Here is an 18,260-nt window from a genome sequence, read left to right on the forward strand (position 1 = left end):
AAACTACACCAATCAGAAGCCGTAAAACTTTGACGAGGCTTGCTCCGTAAGCAAATGCCACTCCTAGCCAGGAAGGTGGTTTGTACTGAAGGTGAGTGAGTATTCGCTTTTGCTTTTCTCTCATTTTCAAGGAGGATTAAACGGAGCCCTAATCTGTTTAAAGAGATGAGTTGTGACCGATTATTGATTGATTGATAGAGGGGTGGATGAATTGACTGATTGAACGGGCTTTGTAATTCTCTCCCAGACTTGTTAGCATAATGGATTTTGCTTCAAAAAGACCCTTTTTCCTCTTCCTTCTCCTCGCTTACTTAGAGGATTTCCATTGTCTGACTTCAACTTGAGCCAACCCTGTTGAAAGCTCCTTACTCCCTCGGTTCTCTGTGTACATTTGAGTGTACGGATGTACATATACACACACACATACACGAAAAGTACGTAAATCTGTGTTTAGCCAAGCTTTTGAGATTTGCCCTCCCCCCTTGCCCCGGTTCCTCCCATCCTTCCATCCTCCCACAGACAGCTCATCAGCGCACGAAGCAGACCATGTACTTGTGTGCAGCTGTCGCCACCTTCAGCCTAAGCACAGAAATTCTTCTTTATCCCCGCCTTACTTTGTATATGCACATCAGTAACGCTCATAAGTTACATAAATTTATCCGATTATCCATGCTTCAATCCATGGATCCATTGCAACGTGTGCTTGTTTGGCCAAAGGAGTTGTTCTGTCCGCGTTCCGTGTTCCATGACCTCTGGCCTGCTCAACACTTCCCTTAATCGTTTTCTGTTTTTGACCCGGCATAACTCACCATAATCGATGTATTGAGAACGCCAATGACGCTTTTTCGTTATTGCAGTTTTGTACGTTGTGCACAATGCACTGTTTTATAGTGCACACAGTATATAAGGAAGACCGGCCATATCAAAACGAAAACAAGATTCCACAGATGAAACCGTCAGCACGAATGAGAAAGGACGACCTACCTACGTACAGTCCGTGCGTGGCCACTAACTTGGTTAGGGGTGTGTATGATGATAATGATGTTGATGGAACCCATTGGAGAACAACCTCCCAAATGTTGAACGAATTCAAAAAGGGGGCTGAACCCCGGTACGTGCAGTGTCAAATCATTTCGTATTCCAACGATATGAATGTACACCACCCCGTTCATTCTTTGATTCCTCTTTTTTTCTCGTGCCAGTTTGACAATGAATTGCTGCGGATCAATCCCGGTTCATGGGTCTCGTAAGTACTACGTACTACGGTTCTTCTAAGGGAGGGTATTGCTCAAATTCTAAAAAAGCTCTAGGGGTTTTCTCCCCCTTTGGACCCTTTCAAATTCAGACCCTATTCAAATAGAGAGCGAATGAGAGATTTTTCATCGAGGGTTCGAAGCACGGGCAAAAAACATCGATGCCAAATGTTTGGGCTTCCCTGATTGGCTGCTCAAAAATGGTTGCCGGTACAGCTTGAATTCAATTCCCTGGCATTCATTTTTTCTTTGCTCCCGATCTCTTCATCACTCTTGAACAATTGGACTTTGATTCAACTAGCGTTGACCATAAAATTACTCGCCTCAATTGGACAAGAGCGCCGTCATCATCCATTCTTGGATCAGCTTCCCCGTTCAGTTTGTTGAGGATTTTTCCTCTTTATCTACCCTCCAGATCTCGACATTTTATGTACATATTCCGATCCAGAGGAAGGAATAAGCTCAATTGCTTGAAACGATTAGCTCTCAGCACTGCAGGGTACTACTGTGCTAAACCGAGAGACACCCTTTGCTGGAATTGAGTATTCAAGTCCAGAGTCGGACGGATGATATTTCAAGTTCTTCATCACCCGATCCAGGCTGGCAGGCAACCGGAATGAGGATTGAAAGAGAAAAGAGACCAATTTGGTATAATTCAGACAAACGAGCTCAACTTATGAGGGTCTCTTCAGTCTTGACGATATTGCTCTAATATCCTTTCAATTCTTTGCCTTCAAACGTCCACAGAGGGAGGTCTAGGATGGCAGGACCATATCAGTTCGTAGCATATTCTAGTGGGTACATACTACAGTGCTACTACTAACTAGGCTTGCAATGGATGGCAGTTCTGGTTTGAACACATGTGGCTTTAGTTCTTCCATAGCTTCCACTCTCAGTCCAACGATCTCACTAACTCATTGAAGAGGAAGATCACGGAGATGACAAGTCGGGAAGAGTTCAAACTGACGAGCCCAAGAAGCATATCTTGAGATTGGATACGTCTACCGATCCAAAAGGAATTAAGATGAGGACAAAAATATCGAAATCAACGAATGTCTTACATTTCTTTCTAAAATGCGACTGACAATGCTCAGGGCACAATAAGCAATTGGCGAGGAGCGGGAAAATTTATGTCAAGTTTGGCATATGTCGCCGACAGAGTCGACGTATGATTCCCCCACCCCCAGAGGGTTGGCGAGTTGTTCGATCTTCTAAAATAAGTTCAAATGAAATGGCTTTCTTTCAAATCCAGTTTGCAGCCAGTTGCGCTTCACTGACTAGCGAACGTTTGAGCATTTCGTTTTTTACTACTACCAGCTCGGCAATACCACTGGCTTGTCACATCAACATACATTATTTCATTTTCCCCCGGGGAAACCCAACAAGCAGCTCGAGATCCAGCTCCCCATTGCTCATTTGATAGTTTGAATTCTCGAATAACAGTGGAAAACTAGAGCGTCTGAAGTGGAGAAAAAATTGAAATGTACTGACGTAAAAACGGATCGTCAACGGTGAAAGGCGGAGCTTTCTTGTCCTCTTGAAATGGCGCCTCCAGCGAAAGGGGGAAAACTCCTCGTTCTGATTTGAATATATGCACAACGAGCGAAAGGGCGAATCGCCCGTCTCCATGCCGAGGAAACTTGCCAACTTGGCTCGGATCTACCTCCAGAATTGGACTTTCGAATCGTCTTTCAAGACTGACGGCGAGAACGACGACTAACAAGGACCGCACACCGAGGGTTTCCACCACTCGAGAGCGATGGAGTAATTTCGCGTTGACAAACAAGACCAATTGGTATTCCAACTCTGAGTTGAATGAATCCACGTAGTACGTAGAGTACAGTACATGTTTGGCTCGTTCATTTTCGCCTTTCCCGGCTGATCCCTTATTTACCGTACTTTGGTAACAATCTGGCTGCAGTATAATGGGTGATATATTGAAAAAGAGAGAATAAATGGTCTTTGATTTCCATCATTTACGTGTGTTCCGTGTCCCATGGACAGGATTAATGGAGAGCCAAAAGCCAACCAGATTGAAAATTGCAAACTACAACAACAGAGCGGGTAAAGAGTTGTACGGCCCTATAGGAGCCACTCACCAACGATACTACTTTTGTAGCAAGAGAGAGAACGAGAAAGAGGGAATGATGGCAAAAGGGAAGGGAAAAGAGAGGGGGGAACTCTTTGGTTCTTTTTTATATGGTGTTCATCATCGAGTTCAGGCGAGTATGTACACCCGACGAGAGCCATTCAATTCAGTGATTGAATCGACAAACATTTATCCTCAGCCGGGTCAGCGGCTTTCCGTCACGGACTCAACTGTTCAGGACACATTTAGAGCACTATACGTACAAACAGACTACTCCGAATGTACGTATTCCTGTAGGAGATGATGAAGCATGCGTTCTCTATTCTATGCTTCTGTATGATGGTTGTACTGTGCACGAGTTTTCAATTGCATCTGTCGTTCGTATCGAATGGAAATTAAAGCCAATTTTGTCGGGAGACAACGGATTCTCCACCATTGTGACTCGTGATCAAATGAGCAGAAGCCTACGTACCTGAAGATAAAGGGGCTCTTGTAGAGGTGACTTTATTTCACAAGTATGTGGATCAAGGAGCCTGTGCAAACGAAGATATAATAATGTGTGTGTTTTTTAATACTTGAAACTTGCATCTTTGGGCAGGAGGAGGTCAGAAACGAAGGGTTTTGAGTGAGGTTGAGATGCCACCAGTGATTAGGAATACATACATACATATATAAAGACGACAGCGAGAGCAGAAGTTGTGGATCACCGGTTTGTGCTAAGTAAATTCAATCAGTAGTAGAGTCTTTGGTTATTGACGACGATAAAAGTCTTGAGATCAATGAAGTGTCGATACTGATATCTAGAATGCGTAGTGAAGGTTTCGATCGACTAATCGTTTTGAGGTCGCATGAGATTGCCAGCAGCGGCAGCGGCAGCTGCCGCACCCACAAAGTTGGCTAATGAAGGGTGAAACGGAGAGGCTAAACTGGTGGGCAAAGATGAGAGAGATGCCATGTAGTGAGGTGAATCGCTGCCTGTGGGTGATAACGAAGCCGGGTTGATGCGCTTCTCCTTTTGACGCCGATTGCAAAACCAGACGCGAACCACCTCTTTCTCCATGGAGAGCGTGTTGCCGATGAGTTTGATCTCCTCGGAAGTGGGTTTGGGATTCTTGAGAAAGGCTCTCTCCAACGCGACTCTAATGTTGCTTTCGATGGAGGTGCGTTTCTTTCTTCGTTTGCCCAACAGATCAGAGCAAGGCTGGGTGGTTGTCAGGCTCAAGGGCACAGTTCCATTGATTTGAGCATCCGCATCTTCCAGCCATTTTTCCAACAACGGCTTTAACTTACACATGTTTTTGAACGAAAGATTCAACGCTTCGAATCGCGAAATGGTTGTTTGTGAGAAATCGTTGCCATACATTTTCCCCATTGCCAGACCCACATCACCTTGGGTATAACCTAAATGCGAGAACCAATAGATTATGATTTCACTCTTGGAAGACAAAGCTTTCATTCCATGTTATAAGTATTTACCTAATTTGATTCTCCTTTGTTTGAACTCTTTGGCGAATTGCTCCAACTCTTCAAAATCCACGTTCTCGTCAGCTGGTAGATCCAATCGTTGGCCAAAGGTCATTGGGGGAGAGGGAAGGTTCCCAAGATTCGGTGAAGTGGAACCATTGGCGATGGTTGTGGACACAGCCAGTGGTCGGGTGGAAGTAGGGGAGTCCGACGAAGGGAGAAAAGGGTTATTGTTCATTGAGGACACAGGCGTCATCGTCATTGACACTGGGGTCAATGAAGATAAGGCCAGGGAAACATTGGGGCTATTGTTGTTCCGGTGGTGTCCGTCAACAGGTGAAGAATGGTGATGAGGATGATGAGGATGATTGTGGTGGTTCAATTTGGCCTTCTTGTGCTGCAAGAGCAAATCCTTTGCTTTAGGAGTCTCCAGTGCTGGCGATGTTTGGCAATTGTTCTGAAGTCTCTGGTTCAGGATCTCTTTTTGTTGTCGCTGAAGTCGCCGGAGCTGAGCTGTAGTTTGAGATACCTGTTGACTTTGGGCGTGCAGAATGCTTCCGACGGTTTGGGATGAAACGGACGTCGAAATCCCGGCTTTCATCTGTTGCTGTTGAAGGAACAAGAAGTTTTGAAGTTGCTGTTGAAGATTCTGTTGTTGTTGTTGAAGGGCTAGCTGAAGGGCTTGGATTTCAGTATTGCCAATGCTACTTCCTCCATTAGGGCTTAGATTGGAGGGCACCACAAAGGGAAAGGCCAACGAGCTGGATTGATTGGCCACGGCAGCTGCAATTTGGTTTTGAAGCATGTTTTGTGCTCCTAATGCCTGAAGTTGATTCAGGGACATTTGACCAGCTTGCAAAGCCGCTAAGGCAGATTGAATGCTCGCCAAGGCTGTACTTGTAGGCGATCCCTTTTGAGACTTTGTGAACTCCCCCGGACTTGAACTGCCTTCTAAACTGGGTGGCGACGACCTTGCTGCTAGATTTAGGGCTTCTTCCTCCTCTCCGGAATCGTCACCATCATCCATGGTGTGCCTCATGTTACTAGAGAGATGGCGCGAGGATAAGTGGACATGGCTGTGATTGCGATGATTGTGGTGTACAGGGTGATGATGATGGTGATGATGCCGGCTTTGATGGCTTCCATTTTCTTCCACCATGTCCTCCTGCGTGCCTTCACTGCTGATGCTTCGGCAATCCTCATAGGAACTGCTCCCGTCGCTGCTGTTCCTTTTAGATTGATCTAAAGAAAACGAGAAATAATCATTCAGTGCAACAACCGCTTAAATCCTTCTGTCGAAGAATAGAAATGTCAGACAATTTCAATTCCCCAAATTTGTCGTTTCTAACAATATCATGCGCAATCACGTCCAAATTCCTTCCATGTGTGCTGACTGAGTCCGTATAGAATTCGTTCTCAGATTCGTTCTTTTTTATTCAAGAATATCCTCAATTTTTAGAGGCTTTCGATCCCCTCTCAACACGAAAGAGAAGTGAAAGGAACCCCTTTGTGGGAGTATTTGACGTTAATCCCATCACCAACGAACGACGAACTGACTGTTGGTCTCCCAATGAAGCAAACCCATCTTCCTGACGGTTCGATGTTCATTCAGTCTTTCTCAGATCTTGGGAAGCAAATCAGTCGACCTCAATGTGCACATGTTCGTCCATCACGTATTTTACTGTCACTACTACTACTACTAGCTACTGGAGGGCGTAGATTTTATCCTGATGCGGCTGTTGAAAAAATCTCCATCCTTTCTTCGAGAAATTCGAGAGGAAATGTATTCAAGAGTTGTATTTGTGTATTGTACCACTATGATATTGAGTCGACCTGGGGTGAAGGACTACACGTACATGTAGTATACAACCATATGGTCAAGGGTCTGTGTCTATTTGGATAGTCGTCCAGTCAATTTTAGTTGACCCCACTGATAGGCAAACTACTCAAAGATTCAGCAGTCGTCGAATTGTACAGGCAGCATAGAAATCTTGATTTCCTTCCACATGCCCAAAGGAGAGCTCAAACGGGAAACTTGGGAACAAAATACTGCTTGCCCTTCTCCGCTGCGCTGAACGTACGTTCAACCATCTTGTTGTGTGCATGTAATCTAGCCTAGGGGAAATGAAAAATTCCAATCTTGTCCAAGTTGAGATTACACTTACACACACACACACACACTGCATTGACGACAAGGTGGGTTCGGGTTCTACTTTCTCCCTTTCTTCCTCCGATCCTTTCACACTCTATGTAGACTCTGAAAACGATTATTCATATTTCACCATCGGCCGACAAAACTAGTAGTACATACGACAACCAACTTTTGTGTCGTTCTTTTTTCCTCTCTCGACGGTTTGATTGTGACGAATTGGTCAATCCCGAGTAGGTTTTGCATGGCCATCATCATACTTTCTCCTAAACCCAAGGTTGAAGGGCGATCAAGTGAAATGTCAAAAAGTGTTGTTGCAGTCGTATAGAGTGAGCATGATGCAAATGTGACGCAATCAAAACTTGAACTAGGTTTGGGGTTGAACCGGGCAGTGTGAGTAATTACTAGCCTTGTAATGGGTGTCCTCGGGCTATAATTTTACAATTTCTTCAAAATAATTCTCGTTCTTGGCACTATAATATGCATTGTGGGTATAGGCAAAATAGCTATTGAAGCTCTGCCGCAATTGTTCATATTGACAATGACAGAGTATGTCAAATTGCAGGTAATTTGATTACACACCACCTGTAAATCTCCCTGCGGTGTTCTTGTTAAAAACGAGTTTATTTAGTATGCAAGCCTTCGATACCAATTGTTGTTGGAGTGGTACTGGTTATGGTTGTGGCGGGCGGCGGTCATCAATCCATGAAAACAGCCCGTGGTCCCAACCAGCTTGTCGCAGTGAATAATACTACGTGTCTGTCTAAGCACCTTCATTGCATATGGAAGATGAATAAATAACTATATGGCTTTAGAGCAGAAAACTGCCTCTTATTTGTTACTTGAGATGATAAATAGTGTGTGATAATCATACATTCCCGATTCATTGGCATACACCCCAAAGCGATTTATTACTGGCCCTTATCGGATTTCTACCGCAATCCCTGCATGAAGCAATGGCAGTGTAAAACAAATCAAGCCCTCGTGGGGATGTTTGGTGCGCGGGTCCCTTTTGGAGGAATAATGTATACAAAGACAAACCACGTAGCTCAAGAAGGCTGATCTCTAATCTGCGTAGGACCAAGATCAGCCGTTAAATGGATGGTTAACAATAACCTAGTCATTTCAGTTGAACAGTTGAAGACCTAATCCCATATGGCTTGTGCCATGAATTCATTATGATTCCAGACCATTGTGAACATCAAGCATGACAAGCACATTTGAAATTCAGTTTGGAACATCAATTCCACACCAGACACACTCACTTACTTCCATACTCGCATACAAGCAAGCTGCTCGTGATCAACTACATTCACTATTATTCACGTACACTGCGAGCATGCAAGCAACGTGCCTTGCTTGCCTGAAGCTCGTGCTGCCCATTGAAAAAGCATCAAGCTCCCATGAAATCATGCTCATCATTATGACTAATAAAGTAAAGTCCCCCTTTTCAGAGACATAGAAATGAACTGAACTGCCTTCCCGGTCATCCTGTTTTTCACCCAAGAAATGGTCCGTTTTGAGAGTCCGCATGCAAAGACGAAGGACTAGTGGTTGTGGAAGCCATTCGTTTTCCCACTGACTATTGAGACTTGAATGCGAATGCTCCCTTGAATGTTTGAATGGTTAAAAGGGTCAAATCTGAATGTGAAAAGGATCATTTCAAGTCAAATTCCCTTTTCGTTGGCCTCCTTGGGATTTGGCTGGTCCGTTTGAAGCGGCTCAACTGATCTGGTTGTGCTTTATTCTAGCTGAAGAAAGAAGCAAGCAAGAGGGAGAAAGAGAGAGAATGAGAGTCCTTTGGGAATTTCATGTGATTCACAATCACAAAAGGATTTCCATCTTCTTTGGTTCCAGGTTGGATTCAAAATGGTTCGACTATGCCCCAACCATTACGTATGTACATTTGCTCTCTCTCGTCTTCTGCTGCGTCGTCTTTCCTTATCCCTTTCCTTTGGTTCTGACCAGTAAAGAGATCTCCTCCAATCTTTTCCTCTTCGTTCTTCGGCGTCCTACTGGTGTGTGTGTACAAACACACACACACACATCCACCATGAATGAGCCTGCAATAGCTCGGATGAAACTTGGATTGACGAACACGAGCCATGCAAACCAGTCACAACCGTGTCGAACGGTCGAAAGGAAATTCAATTTTCATATGGAAATCTCCTCTTTCCTGTTTCTTTTGCACCTAGAGTTACCACCATGGATTGGTACAAAAGAATCCTAGACATCCCTCCCCCCCTCTCCATCCCACCTTCTACCACCTCCTTTCATCACACCACTGCAGACAGGTTGACCAAATCTTGATAGAAAAAAGCTATAAGACTGGAGAGACAAGCAGACCTTTGATACGTTGTCAGGGACCTTATCCAGGGAAAAAGGCATCCATCCCGAAACTACTTAATATGATCGAAACTTTGAAGTGAGAGGAGAAAATCTGAGAACTGAATACTGGGGACTTGTGTGACGGAAGGAACTTGAGGAGGGTCTTTTTGCATGGAGAATCTTCGTCGAGGGTTGGGGAATTCAATAATGACAACAATGGCCCTAAATCACCCACTACAACAGATGCAATCTTGTCTAGATTTAGAGTGAAAATGCAAGGGGGAGAGCGCATAATTGATCCTTAGAGAATATTTCCTCGAACCAGTGTCCACTCTTACTAAAATAATGGGCTTGGTAACATCAAGTCAAGTACTTATCAGCTTGACATAAGAAGAATATTTCTGCCACATCATTCCTCAAATCCACAATTCGCTGACCGCAATCAGTTCCGAAAGAGAACTTGAAACTGGTCAGTGCTGATTCGCCATGGCATTGTTGGCTATTGTGCAGTACAGTATATGTACACTCTACAGTACGTGTTTGGGTTGCGTGGTCATTTCTTCCACTTCCAAACAGAATAACTGGACTTCATTATGTGAATATGCGATGAAGAAGCGCTTGTGGCAATTTTCTATTGAGAGCTTGAGCAATACACACGTGCCAGCATCTCGAACAACGCCGAGGATTACTTATTCAAAAAAGTCCTTTTATTTGGCTGATGAGCAAGGAAGGAGCCCATCAGCATTACTGTTTGACGCTCAACTTCCACCTCCACCCGCAGGACATTGGACATTGGACTTTGGCTACTGTCCTTGCTGCCATATTCATCGTTGAAAATGGATGATAAAGCAACGGCGATATATGAACGCTCTAGCAGGAAATAGAGTTGATGAGTTTGGCTCTGACACCGTCTATTGCTTTCATTTAGGACCGTAGATATTTGACAGTCACCAAGGATGACCTCTGACCATGGAGAATAACATATCCGAGTTGGAGCCCCATCGACAGACCAAAGCGTTCGCTCATTGACATGCACGTCTCTTATCCATGGCACGAGTCAATTTACGTACTGTCCCCATATTCGAACCCGCTTGGCTGATTTAGGAACGATGAGCATGTCTGACCGGCGAAAATTTGAATGGGGGTTCATTGGGGTGGAACGGAAGACAAACACCTAAGTGATTACTGGTCAACACCAAGGCAACGGAGATGGGTGACATGAGGGTGAGGGGTGTATCCTAGATCAAATCGTTGGAGGGAGGTGCTGTGCGGAAACTATTGATTGCGGTCCTTCGATGCCCATTCTTGCTGATGCCCCAAAGGAAAAATCTATTGACCGATTCTCCAGATAACCATGAACACGTTTGGCAGGTAAATGAAAGATCTCAACTTACGTGCTCTGAATGTGTTTGGTGAGGGTGATTCGGCATTGGATCGAGTCATGTCTTCCGAGACATTATTAGCACCGGTTAAAGATGATAGTGGAGTGCATTGTAGGTGGAAATTGGGTGGCATGGCCATGGAGGAAGAGCACGTCATCAGTCCAAAGATGGCACAATGAAATCGCAATACTCGAACGATTGACAACGATAGTCTAAATCACTAAGCGGTATCACAGGAGATAAAGGCCACTCTTTTGGTTCAGGGGCCTTTCAAGTCAAAAATCTCGGGCCACTCGACGCACAATGTTCTCATGGAGCCTTGAGGTGAGCAATTGAAGGAGAATTTTCTCCTTCCTCGATCTAGATTTATCCACGACGTCCCCCTCCCCTCAAAAAATCCCGTCTCTAGGGTGGCGGATCAGGAGAAGGAGGAGGAGGGTCGATCCAGGTTCCCTTTTTCCTTCCTTCTTTCTATCTTTCTTTCCTTCCTTCCTTGGTTCCTTCCCTCAATGTTCGTCCGTGTTTGCTGGCGTCGCTCTTGTCGGTCCACACGAAGTGCGAAGAAGAGGACATCGACGTCGACGACAACCGCGATAGCAACTGAAATCGAAGGGCTCATGGGCCAGCCATGGCCATGAGTGCGAAGGGACCCCAGGACATCAGAACTACTCGTCGCTTCGATATGGCTATCGACTAGCACAGAGCCCGGTTCAATTCAACGTTCAGCGTGCTTCATCATCAAAGTCCGAGCCGTGAAACAGTCCTGTATAATCATGAGGAAGAGCTCCGTTGGGATCAACCAGGGAATTCCAATGATAGTGAACCCCGTAATGTGTCGCTTGTGATGCAGCTAGGGGATTTGCAATCATTTGCAAAATAGAGATAAGACAGCACCAAATCTGAGATCCTCCCTCCACCATCAGCGAGACCCAGGATGACAACACCCCAAAATAGTGACCAGGGATTACAAGAGCCACGCGATCAATACTTGAACCTGACAATTTTCGTTCATTTCTTTATTCCGTTGTTTCATTTACATCAGTACGGTCGCATTAAGAAAGGGTGTGGGTAAAATGAAAATCTTACTATACAGAATGCAGAGACAGTTATTTGTAGGGTTAAGATTGAATTCCTGTTTAGAGCATGTGAAGTAGTGGTTGATGTGAAGAATTTCATAACGGATTTTTCCGCGTTTGACATAATTTAGAGGATTCTAACGGAAGTGTGAACAAAATATGTATGTTCGTCCAGCCATAAAGTACTGATAATTTGGAGTGGAAAGTTCTAGCATTTCCATAACTCCAGAGGCGGGGAAGGTGTAATATTTATTTTCAACCAGTTCCTACATCTTTAGTTATGTCAATCGAAATTCCTCTTCGTTCAACAAAATTAAATTTTAGTTAAATTACCCTACAATATAGCACTTGGTTTGACATTTTCATCACACCATCTCAGCCTCTCGTGGTATGGAGATGTTTGAGCTTTCCACTCCAGATTGTCAAGTGCTCTATGGTCCAGCAAAACACGATCTCCGAGATCGAACTGAAACTGGAATAAGTTCATTTAAAAAAACAACGTTGCCAAGTCAAGATACTAAAAGATATTGATTAAAGTGAACAGGTTAAAAACTAGAATCCGACAAAAAAAAGTTTTGTTCACATGTCGAGCAGAAATTCAAAAGGGTTGCACTAACCGATTTTCTTCCCAATGACTCAGCTCAGCTCTTTGGCAAATCCAAACCGTCAAACTTCTGCTCGACATGAAAACATCATATTCTGTCGAAGTCTTCAGGCATAACAATGAAGTTACTCCTCATGCTAATCAGCATCTCCGCTTAGGATCGTCCAATTCAAAACCATGTATGACAGATATGGATGGACTATTCTTCAAGTCAGGCACTTTGACATTAAGGTTTAAGCGAATTTAAGCAAAAAGTTACCTATGACACAAAAAAAGTGACACTTAAGCTTATATCAAATCTAAATAACGGCAACCCCTGTGGGCATGATCTGTATTTTGTTATCGAACGAAGAGCACAGTACTCTTAAGGAACGAAGAAAAAAAACAGAGAAAGCATGACAAATTTCATACAACGCCGGCCAGTCAATGTGCTCGGAAAACCGAGCCTGTCGTCATGAGGTTATCCTTATGGTTGCATGCAGTGTTTGCAATGTCATATTAAAAAGAAAAAGTCCTTTGAAACGAAAGCCGATCAACTAACATTGGCCAATTGATGTAAACCCCCTTGAACAATTGAAAGGTGGACGAAACCAAGCGAGGCTAAAAAGAAACATTTACTTTCCCAGTTGTTCTACTGATGTGCTCTTGCTTTTTTTTCAAGAAATAGTACCTTATGTCAAACAAATGTATTTTTGTCTCGATCCTGCATCTCAACATAAGGTAATTTGATCCCATAACTGGATCGATGATAATTGCAGAATGAGGCATGCCCTCTTCTTTCTACCCCGCTTTGTGCGTTTAGCACATGAGCAAATGGGCACTGGCTTCCTGACGAATACAGCTTCACTCCAGCCTTCTCTAACGTTTGGAAAAGTGTAATAATTTAAAGATCAAATTCTATTCATCAACTTGGGGGAGTCTGCTCGTTGCGTTAAGAAACCAAAGTTCCGTGGATCTTTTTAGACATCTTATTTAGTGAAAAGTAAAATTAACAATTGAACTTATTGTATACTGAATCAATTTCCAAGGCTTAGGTAAAAACAAGCTCTCCTGCACTAGACACCAAAAAGGTTACAAAAATATACGATCTAAGAGGCAACGAGAATATTCTTCTCTGATAACGTGGGTGCAACCCCCTAAACCCACGTGCAGGGGATTTTCCTTCTGAAGGAGACATGGTACCCGCAGTTCCTGAGCCTGATAGATGTCCCAGGTTCGATTCTCCTCGTTTACCGTTCTCAAATAAACATGCCGACTTTAATCACACACACAAATGAAGAATCATTCTGATGCAGATATTGCACCGTTTATAGGAAAATTTCCAAATTGAGAGACGTCTAAATTTGAGCCATAGAGTTGTTTTTTTGTATGGATCCAAAAATAAATTGTAAGAAGATCAATGATAGGAAAGGGCTAAACAAAATGAACTGAAATAAGACTTGTGAACATGTGATAACAGTGTTGCAATCATCAACGAGAAAAGTGTAGTTAATTGACTTTCAACGTGATCTTTTCATAATCAACAACTGTCTTAAAATTGTGTTATCAGACTCAAGAATTGCAATATTTGTTGGCCTTGAAACAATACTTTATCAACCAAACCAATTTATTTTGATTTGATGTCAAAATATAATCATCTGTGATGGCGTTACTATGACCACGTACGTTAAAGCTCGAGAGATTGCTAGTAAAATCCGCTCAAGTTCGAGGTTTGTTGAAATTAAAAGTTTGATAGTGCAGCAATGAGTTCCTTTTAGTGGACAGCCCACTTGTCTACAACACTCTTTGTCCTTCGACGGGTGTCACTCCATCCAATCGAAGTGTCTCCGTTTTGGAATGCAAACAGATGCCAGAGCCAGAAATCAACCAACCAAACCATTTGGCATTCGCCCATTCTCAATCGAGTTAAATAAAAAAGTTTGTTGTTGTTGGTGAGGAAGGAAGGAGGATGCTACAAGGGATAAAGGGAGTTTGTGGCATGCTTCACCGTCACCCCATCCCCAACATCCGTACATCCAACCAACCACTCGGTACAGGATTTCAAAGTGTCTTTTGTCATGTAAAATTCAGCCAATGGAAATTCGAGTTTTGAAATCAACCCCCTTCACGTTCTACCAATTCGAAATCCAAAGGGGCGAGCAACGCCACAGAGGCGACAACTCCTGTATGTGGAGCTGTATTAGCATTCCGGGGGAAGCAGGGGGGTCCCTGATCCAAAGAGCACCCACCAACTTGGCGAGTGCTTGTTGTAGTACAAGGATAATTCTGCAATTGTAAACGAATATATGAATCGTCAGCGTGCACGAGCCAACCACTACAATCCTGGATTTGTTGGGGTGCCACGACCAAATGGCTAAAAACCAACAACATAACCAAATTCAACACACACACACGTGCTTGCCCACCCATACGGACACACACACGCATGTATGATCCAATCCTCAGATATTGCTTAAGTGAGCTTTGGAGAAAACGAATGAAATAATCGATAATTTTAAGAAGAATAATTGGATTTCGACATTCCGCCTCAACGAACCCATCTATGGCGATGGGGACATGAGGTTTATTGCGAAAGCTGAAACTTGTTATTTCTGTCTGTTCAAAACATTCGAAGCAAAGAGAGGCGTTTTTCTCAATGAAGCACGGCAAACATACTGAAAATACCGTACCTTTCTGACTCGTACATACAAAATGCATCATTCAGAAGTGACAGTGCCTTCGTCACTTCTATTTAAACCTTGTCTGGTTCAAGTTCCCACGATATTGGTGTTTCATTTGCCCTGTTCATACATGCATGATGAACTGTGCAAATCCTTTTTAAGGCGAAACAGACCCAAAAAATCTCCCCAAAATCCTTCCGTCCTCAGCTTCTGTCCCCTCAAAAAACCGATCGGCTATTGTCTGAATCAAATAGGCTCTCCGCTCTTTTCTGTTCATGTACTCATTCTACTTTCACTACTGTCGGCGGCGAAGAGGTACGTACGACTCGTACTTCGCATGGACCCGTCCACACATTCATTCTGTCCCGCTACCTTGGCTCATTCACGAGCATTTTTAGCTTGGCGATCCAAAAGAGACTCAAAGAGAAAAGACAGGGACAGCGGAGGTGGCTGACAGGGACTCAAGCTTTGAAGTTGCATGGATCGAGGAGGATAAGTTGTAAGGAATGCTTCTCTGGCGGCTTTTCCCAAAAAATCCGCTAAAAATGTACATATCATCAAGGATCAAGTTATTACAACGACGAGCTAGCTAGGGAGATCGAGACAGGACCAGCTACCATGGCCCTACAGTACTTGCTCGAGGGGGAAGGTACTTGTATTAGTGCTTGGGAGGAAGAAGAATAGCACTACATGGTAGTGGGTACTTGCCGAATCCACTTTTTTACACCCAAAAACCTGGGAAAATAACGAGATCCGCATGGATAATGATAATGACGGGGCTTTCCAGCTACAGACAAGCAATGCGACACTTGGGAAAATGTTTCCCATTCATACATAATGGGTCTATCCTTTTTATCATGGATAGTAGATGCCCGTTATGGTGGAACATTCTCGCCTCTCCAGTACTTACCCACATTTGACACGAATTCAACATTTTGGAGCCATATTCATTGATTCAATTCGGTCGGATTTACGGAAACCCCTCTGAACGGCTGCATATTTGAATCCATTGGGCAGATGAAATCTTGATTGAGCGACATCAAAATGGGGTGAAAAGTTCCGATTTTTTAGGTCTAGTGAATATTTCCCGCCCCAAAGTGACAGTTTGGTGCGATTCGGGCGTCCTGGGAAACTTTGGATTTTCAATAAAATTCACTCGCCCATTTCTTGTCAACTTTCGACTCACATTTTCCAAACCAATACCCATTGAAGCAATCGGCGGGACCACGGTCATCCAAATGGTTAGGTTCGCCCAACCAACCAACGTCCAAATTGCCCAAAATGACTTCGCTCTCGTTCGATCGCTCTTTCCGAGTTTCTTTCTATCTGTCTGTCAGATCGCTCCGTTCGTTCCCCTTTTGTTCTGACCAACTCCTCAAGTTGATTTATTCCTCATGCTGATTGTATTGTCTCAAATGAATTCCCATTTGAAGAATGGCTCCCAATGGAGCAGATTGAGTAGTTCAACTCATTCTTGCCTGCACTGAAGAACGGGTGCATGTCCAACAAGGCTCAACATAAACACCACCGATGGACCTTTGACACCTCTTGAGCAATGGACAGGCATTCTGCGTGGAGAGGAATATTCCTCATGAATAGCCAAATTCTGGCAATGAATCAGCATTGACCACTCTGGACTGTGAAAAAACTCAAGTGGAGCTCTGACCACTTAAACTATGGATTAGAGAGGTCGGATTCGTTTCATGTTCGTAGTGTTATTACCCACGCGTTTGGTTTGATTTTTTAGAAAACATTGATCGTCAACCGGCTATTTCGAACAGTGCTGTGTTTGGTGCCGGATTTGTGTTGCCAAATTGAATGGCGTGTTTGGGCTGAATGGAATTGTCATAATTCCGAATGCTGTCCCTCTTTCTCCCCAGTGTTAGTCTAGTAGTCAGTCAGTGAGTCAGATGGTCGGTGGGTTGGTGGTTGAGAGCTCAGTTGTTGATGCCTCCTCCTTGTCCTGGCTGGATTGCCCGGTGCATGCTTGTCAGACTTGCCGCCGTCGAACTCATCATTCAGTAGACCTGAAAGCGAGTCGTCATTGAAACGAAGCATCCAATTCCATGGAAGTGTGCTCAGGAGGTCGGTTGGTCGGTGGCGGAGGGCTGACAATTGTGCTGTTCCTAGTATTGTTCTGTAGGTGACTTTCCCGCTGACGGCACCCCCAACTCGAATCGTTTGCTCGTTGTGAAGTTGATCTCATTGTTCAAGCCACTTGGACAATTGAACCACTCACTCCTCTGAACCTCAGGTACCAACGAATGTAGTAGGTACAGCAGAAGCAGTACTACGTCGACAGGGAAATGACAGAAGTCATGATGGGACAAATGTTTGGAGAAAGACAAGTCGGGATCAAAACGAGGGGGAGGATCGGGCGGAAAGGTGAAAACCAAATTGTACAATTGGAAATTTAGCACTCACTCGCCATTGACATGGGGCACGCGCTGTACATAAAGGGGGAAGGAAAGAGTGATTTATGCACGCAAACGGATATTACATCTCGATTTATTTTGATTTCAACATGAAACGTCCGCCAGGATATTATACTCTGAGGGCAGAATAACTTGGGGAAATAACCAATCCACTCTGGACTCAAATTGGTCTAATCCAACCTTATCTCGGGATCTCGGGAGAACGTTGATATAACCAGACGACGTACCACCGATTGTAGACAAGTCAACAGTAATGCCATAATTCCGAAAAACAATATAATACAAAGTCTATTACACCAGTTCTGCGATAAATAATGTGAAAAAAAAACCTCATTTGAATAGAGTTAAAGCGTAGAAAGCGAAAACCAAGCACGACTGCCGTGTTAAAAGCAAAAGGTTTGGTCAATTTCATGTATTTGTTTGTCATGTTAGAAACGTTATCCAGTTTAACATTTGTCACCTTTTTGCCTAGGTTGAGTATAGAGGTTAAAGAACCATGTCGTACGTAGCGAAAGAAAGTAAAAAGCCTCTCATCAACATGTGTTGAAATGTCGTGTGTGCGTCCCCTCTCACTGCGAGTAAGTACTTCTATGGATCCTCACTCTCCTCAACTGAAGAGGCGATCAGTTAGCGTAGCTCCTTTTTCTTGGTCTGGTGGGAACCAGAATTGAAAAAGTGTCGTCATTTGAATGGAAGAGTGAATGGAACTTGTGATAAAGAGGGGAGGATCCCCTCGGCATTTGAATGAGCCAGTCGTATGGAAATGTCGACACAAGGATTCCTAGATCTCCCCTTGCACTTGGCATATATGTTCTAAACG

General features: G+C 43.9%; 1 protein-coding gene across 1 annotated transcript; it reads right to left on the reverse strand.

Annotated features, from left to right (window-relative positions):
* Positions 1-3,832: 3,832 nt before the first annotated feature.
* LOC131890969 (protein nubbin-like) lies at positions 3,833-11,002 on the reverse strand. Its single transcript, XM_059240430.1, has 3 exons — positions 10,678-11,002; positions 4,819-6,048; positions 3,833-4,743 (listed from the first exon to the last, which is right to left on the reverse strand). Exons 1-3 carry the CDS (start codon positions 10,820-10,822, stop codon positions 4,172-4,174), a joined length of 1,947 nt encoding a protein of 648 aa, XP_059096413.1. The 5' UTR covers positions 10,823-11,002; the 3' UTR covers positions 3,833-4,171.
* Positions 11,003-18,260: the final 7,258 nt, after the last annotated feature.

Source organism: Tigriopus californicus, chromosome 11 (assembly GCF_007210705.1).
Source record: "Tigriopus californicus strain San Diego chromosome 11, Tcal_SD_v2.1, whole genome shotgun sequence".
NCBI classification, from domain to species: Eukaryota; Metazoa; Arthropoda; class Copepoda; order Harpacticoida; family Harpacticidae; genus Tigriopus; species Tigriopus californicus.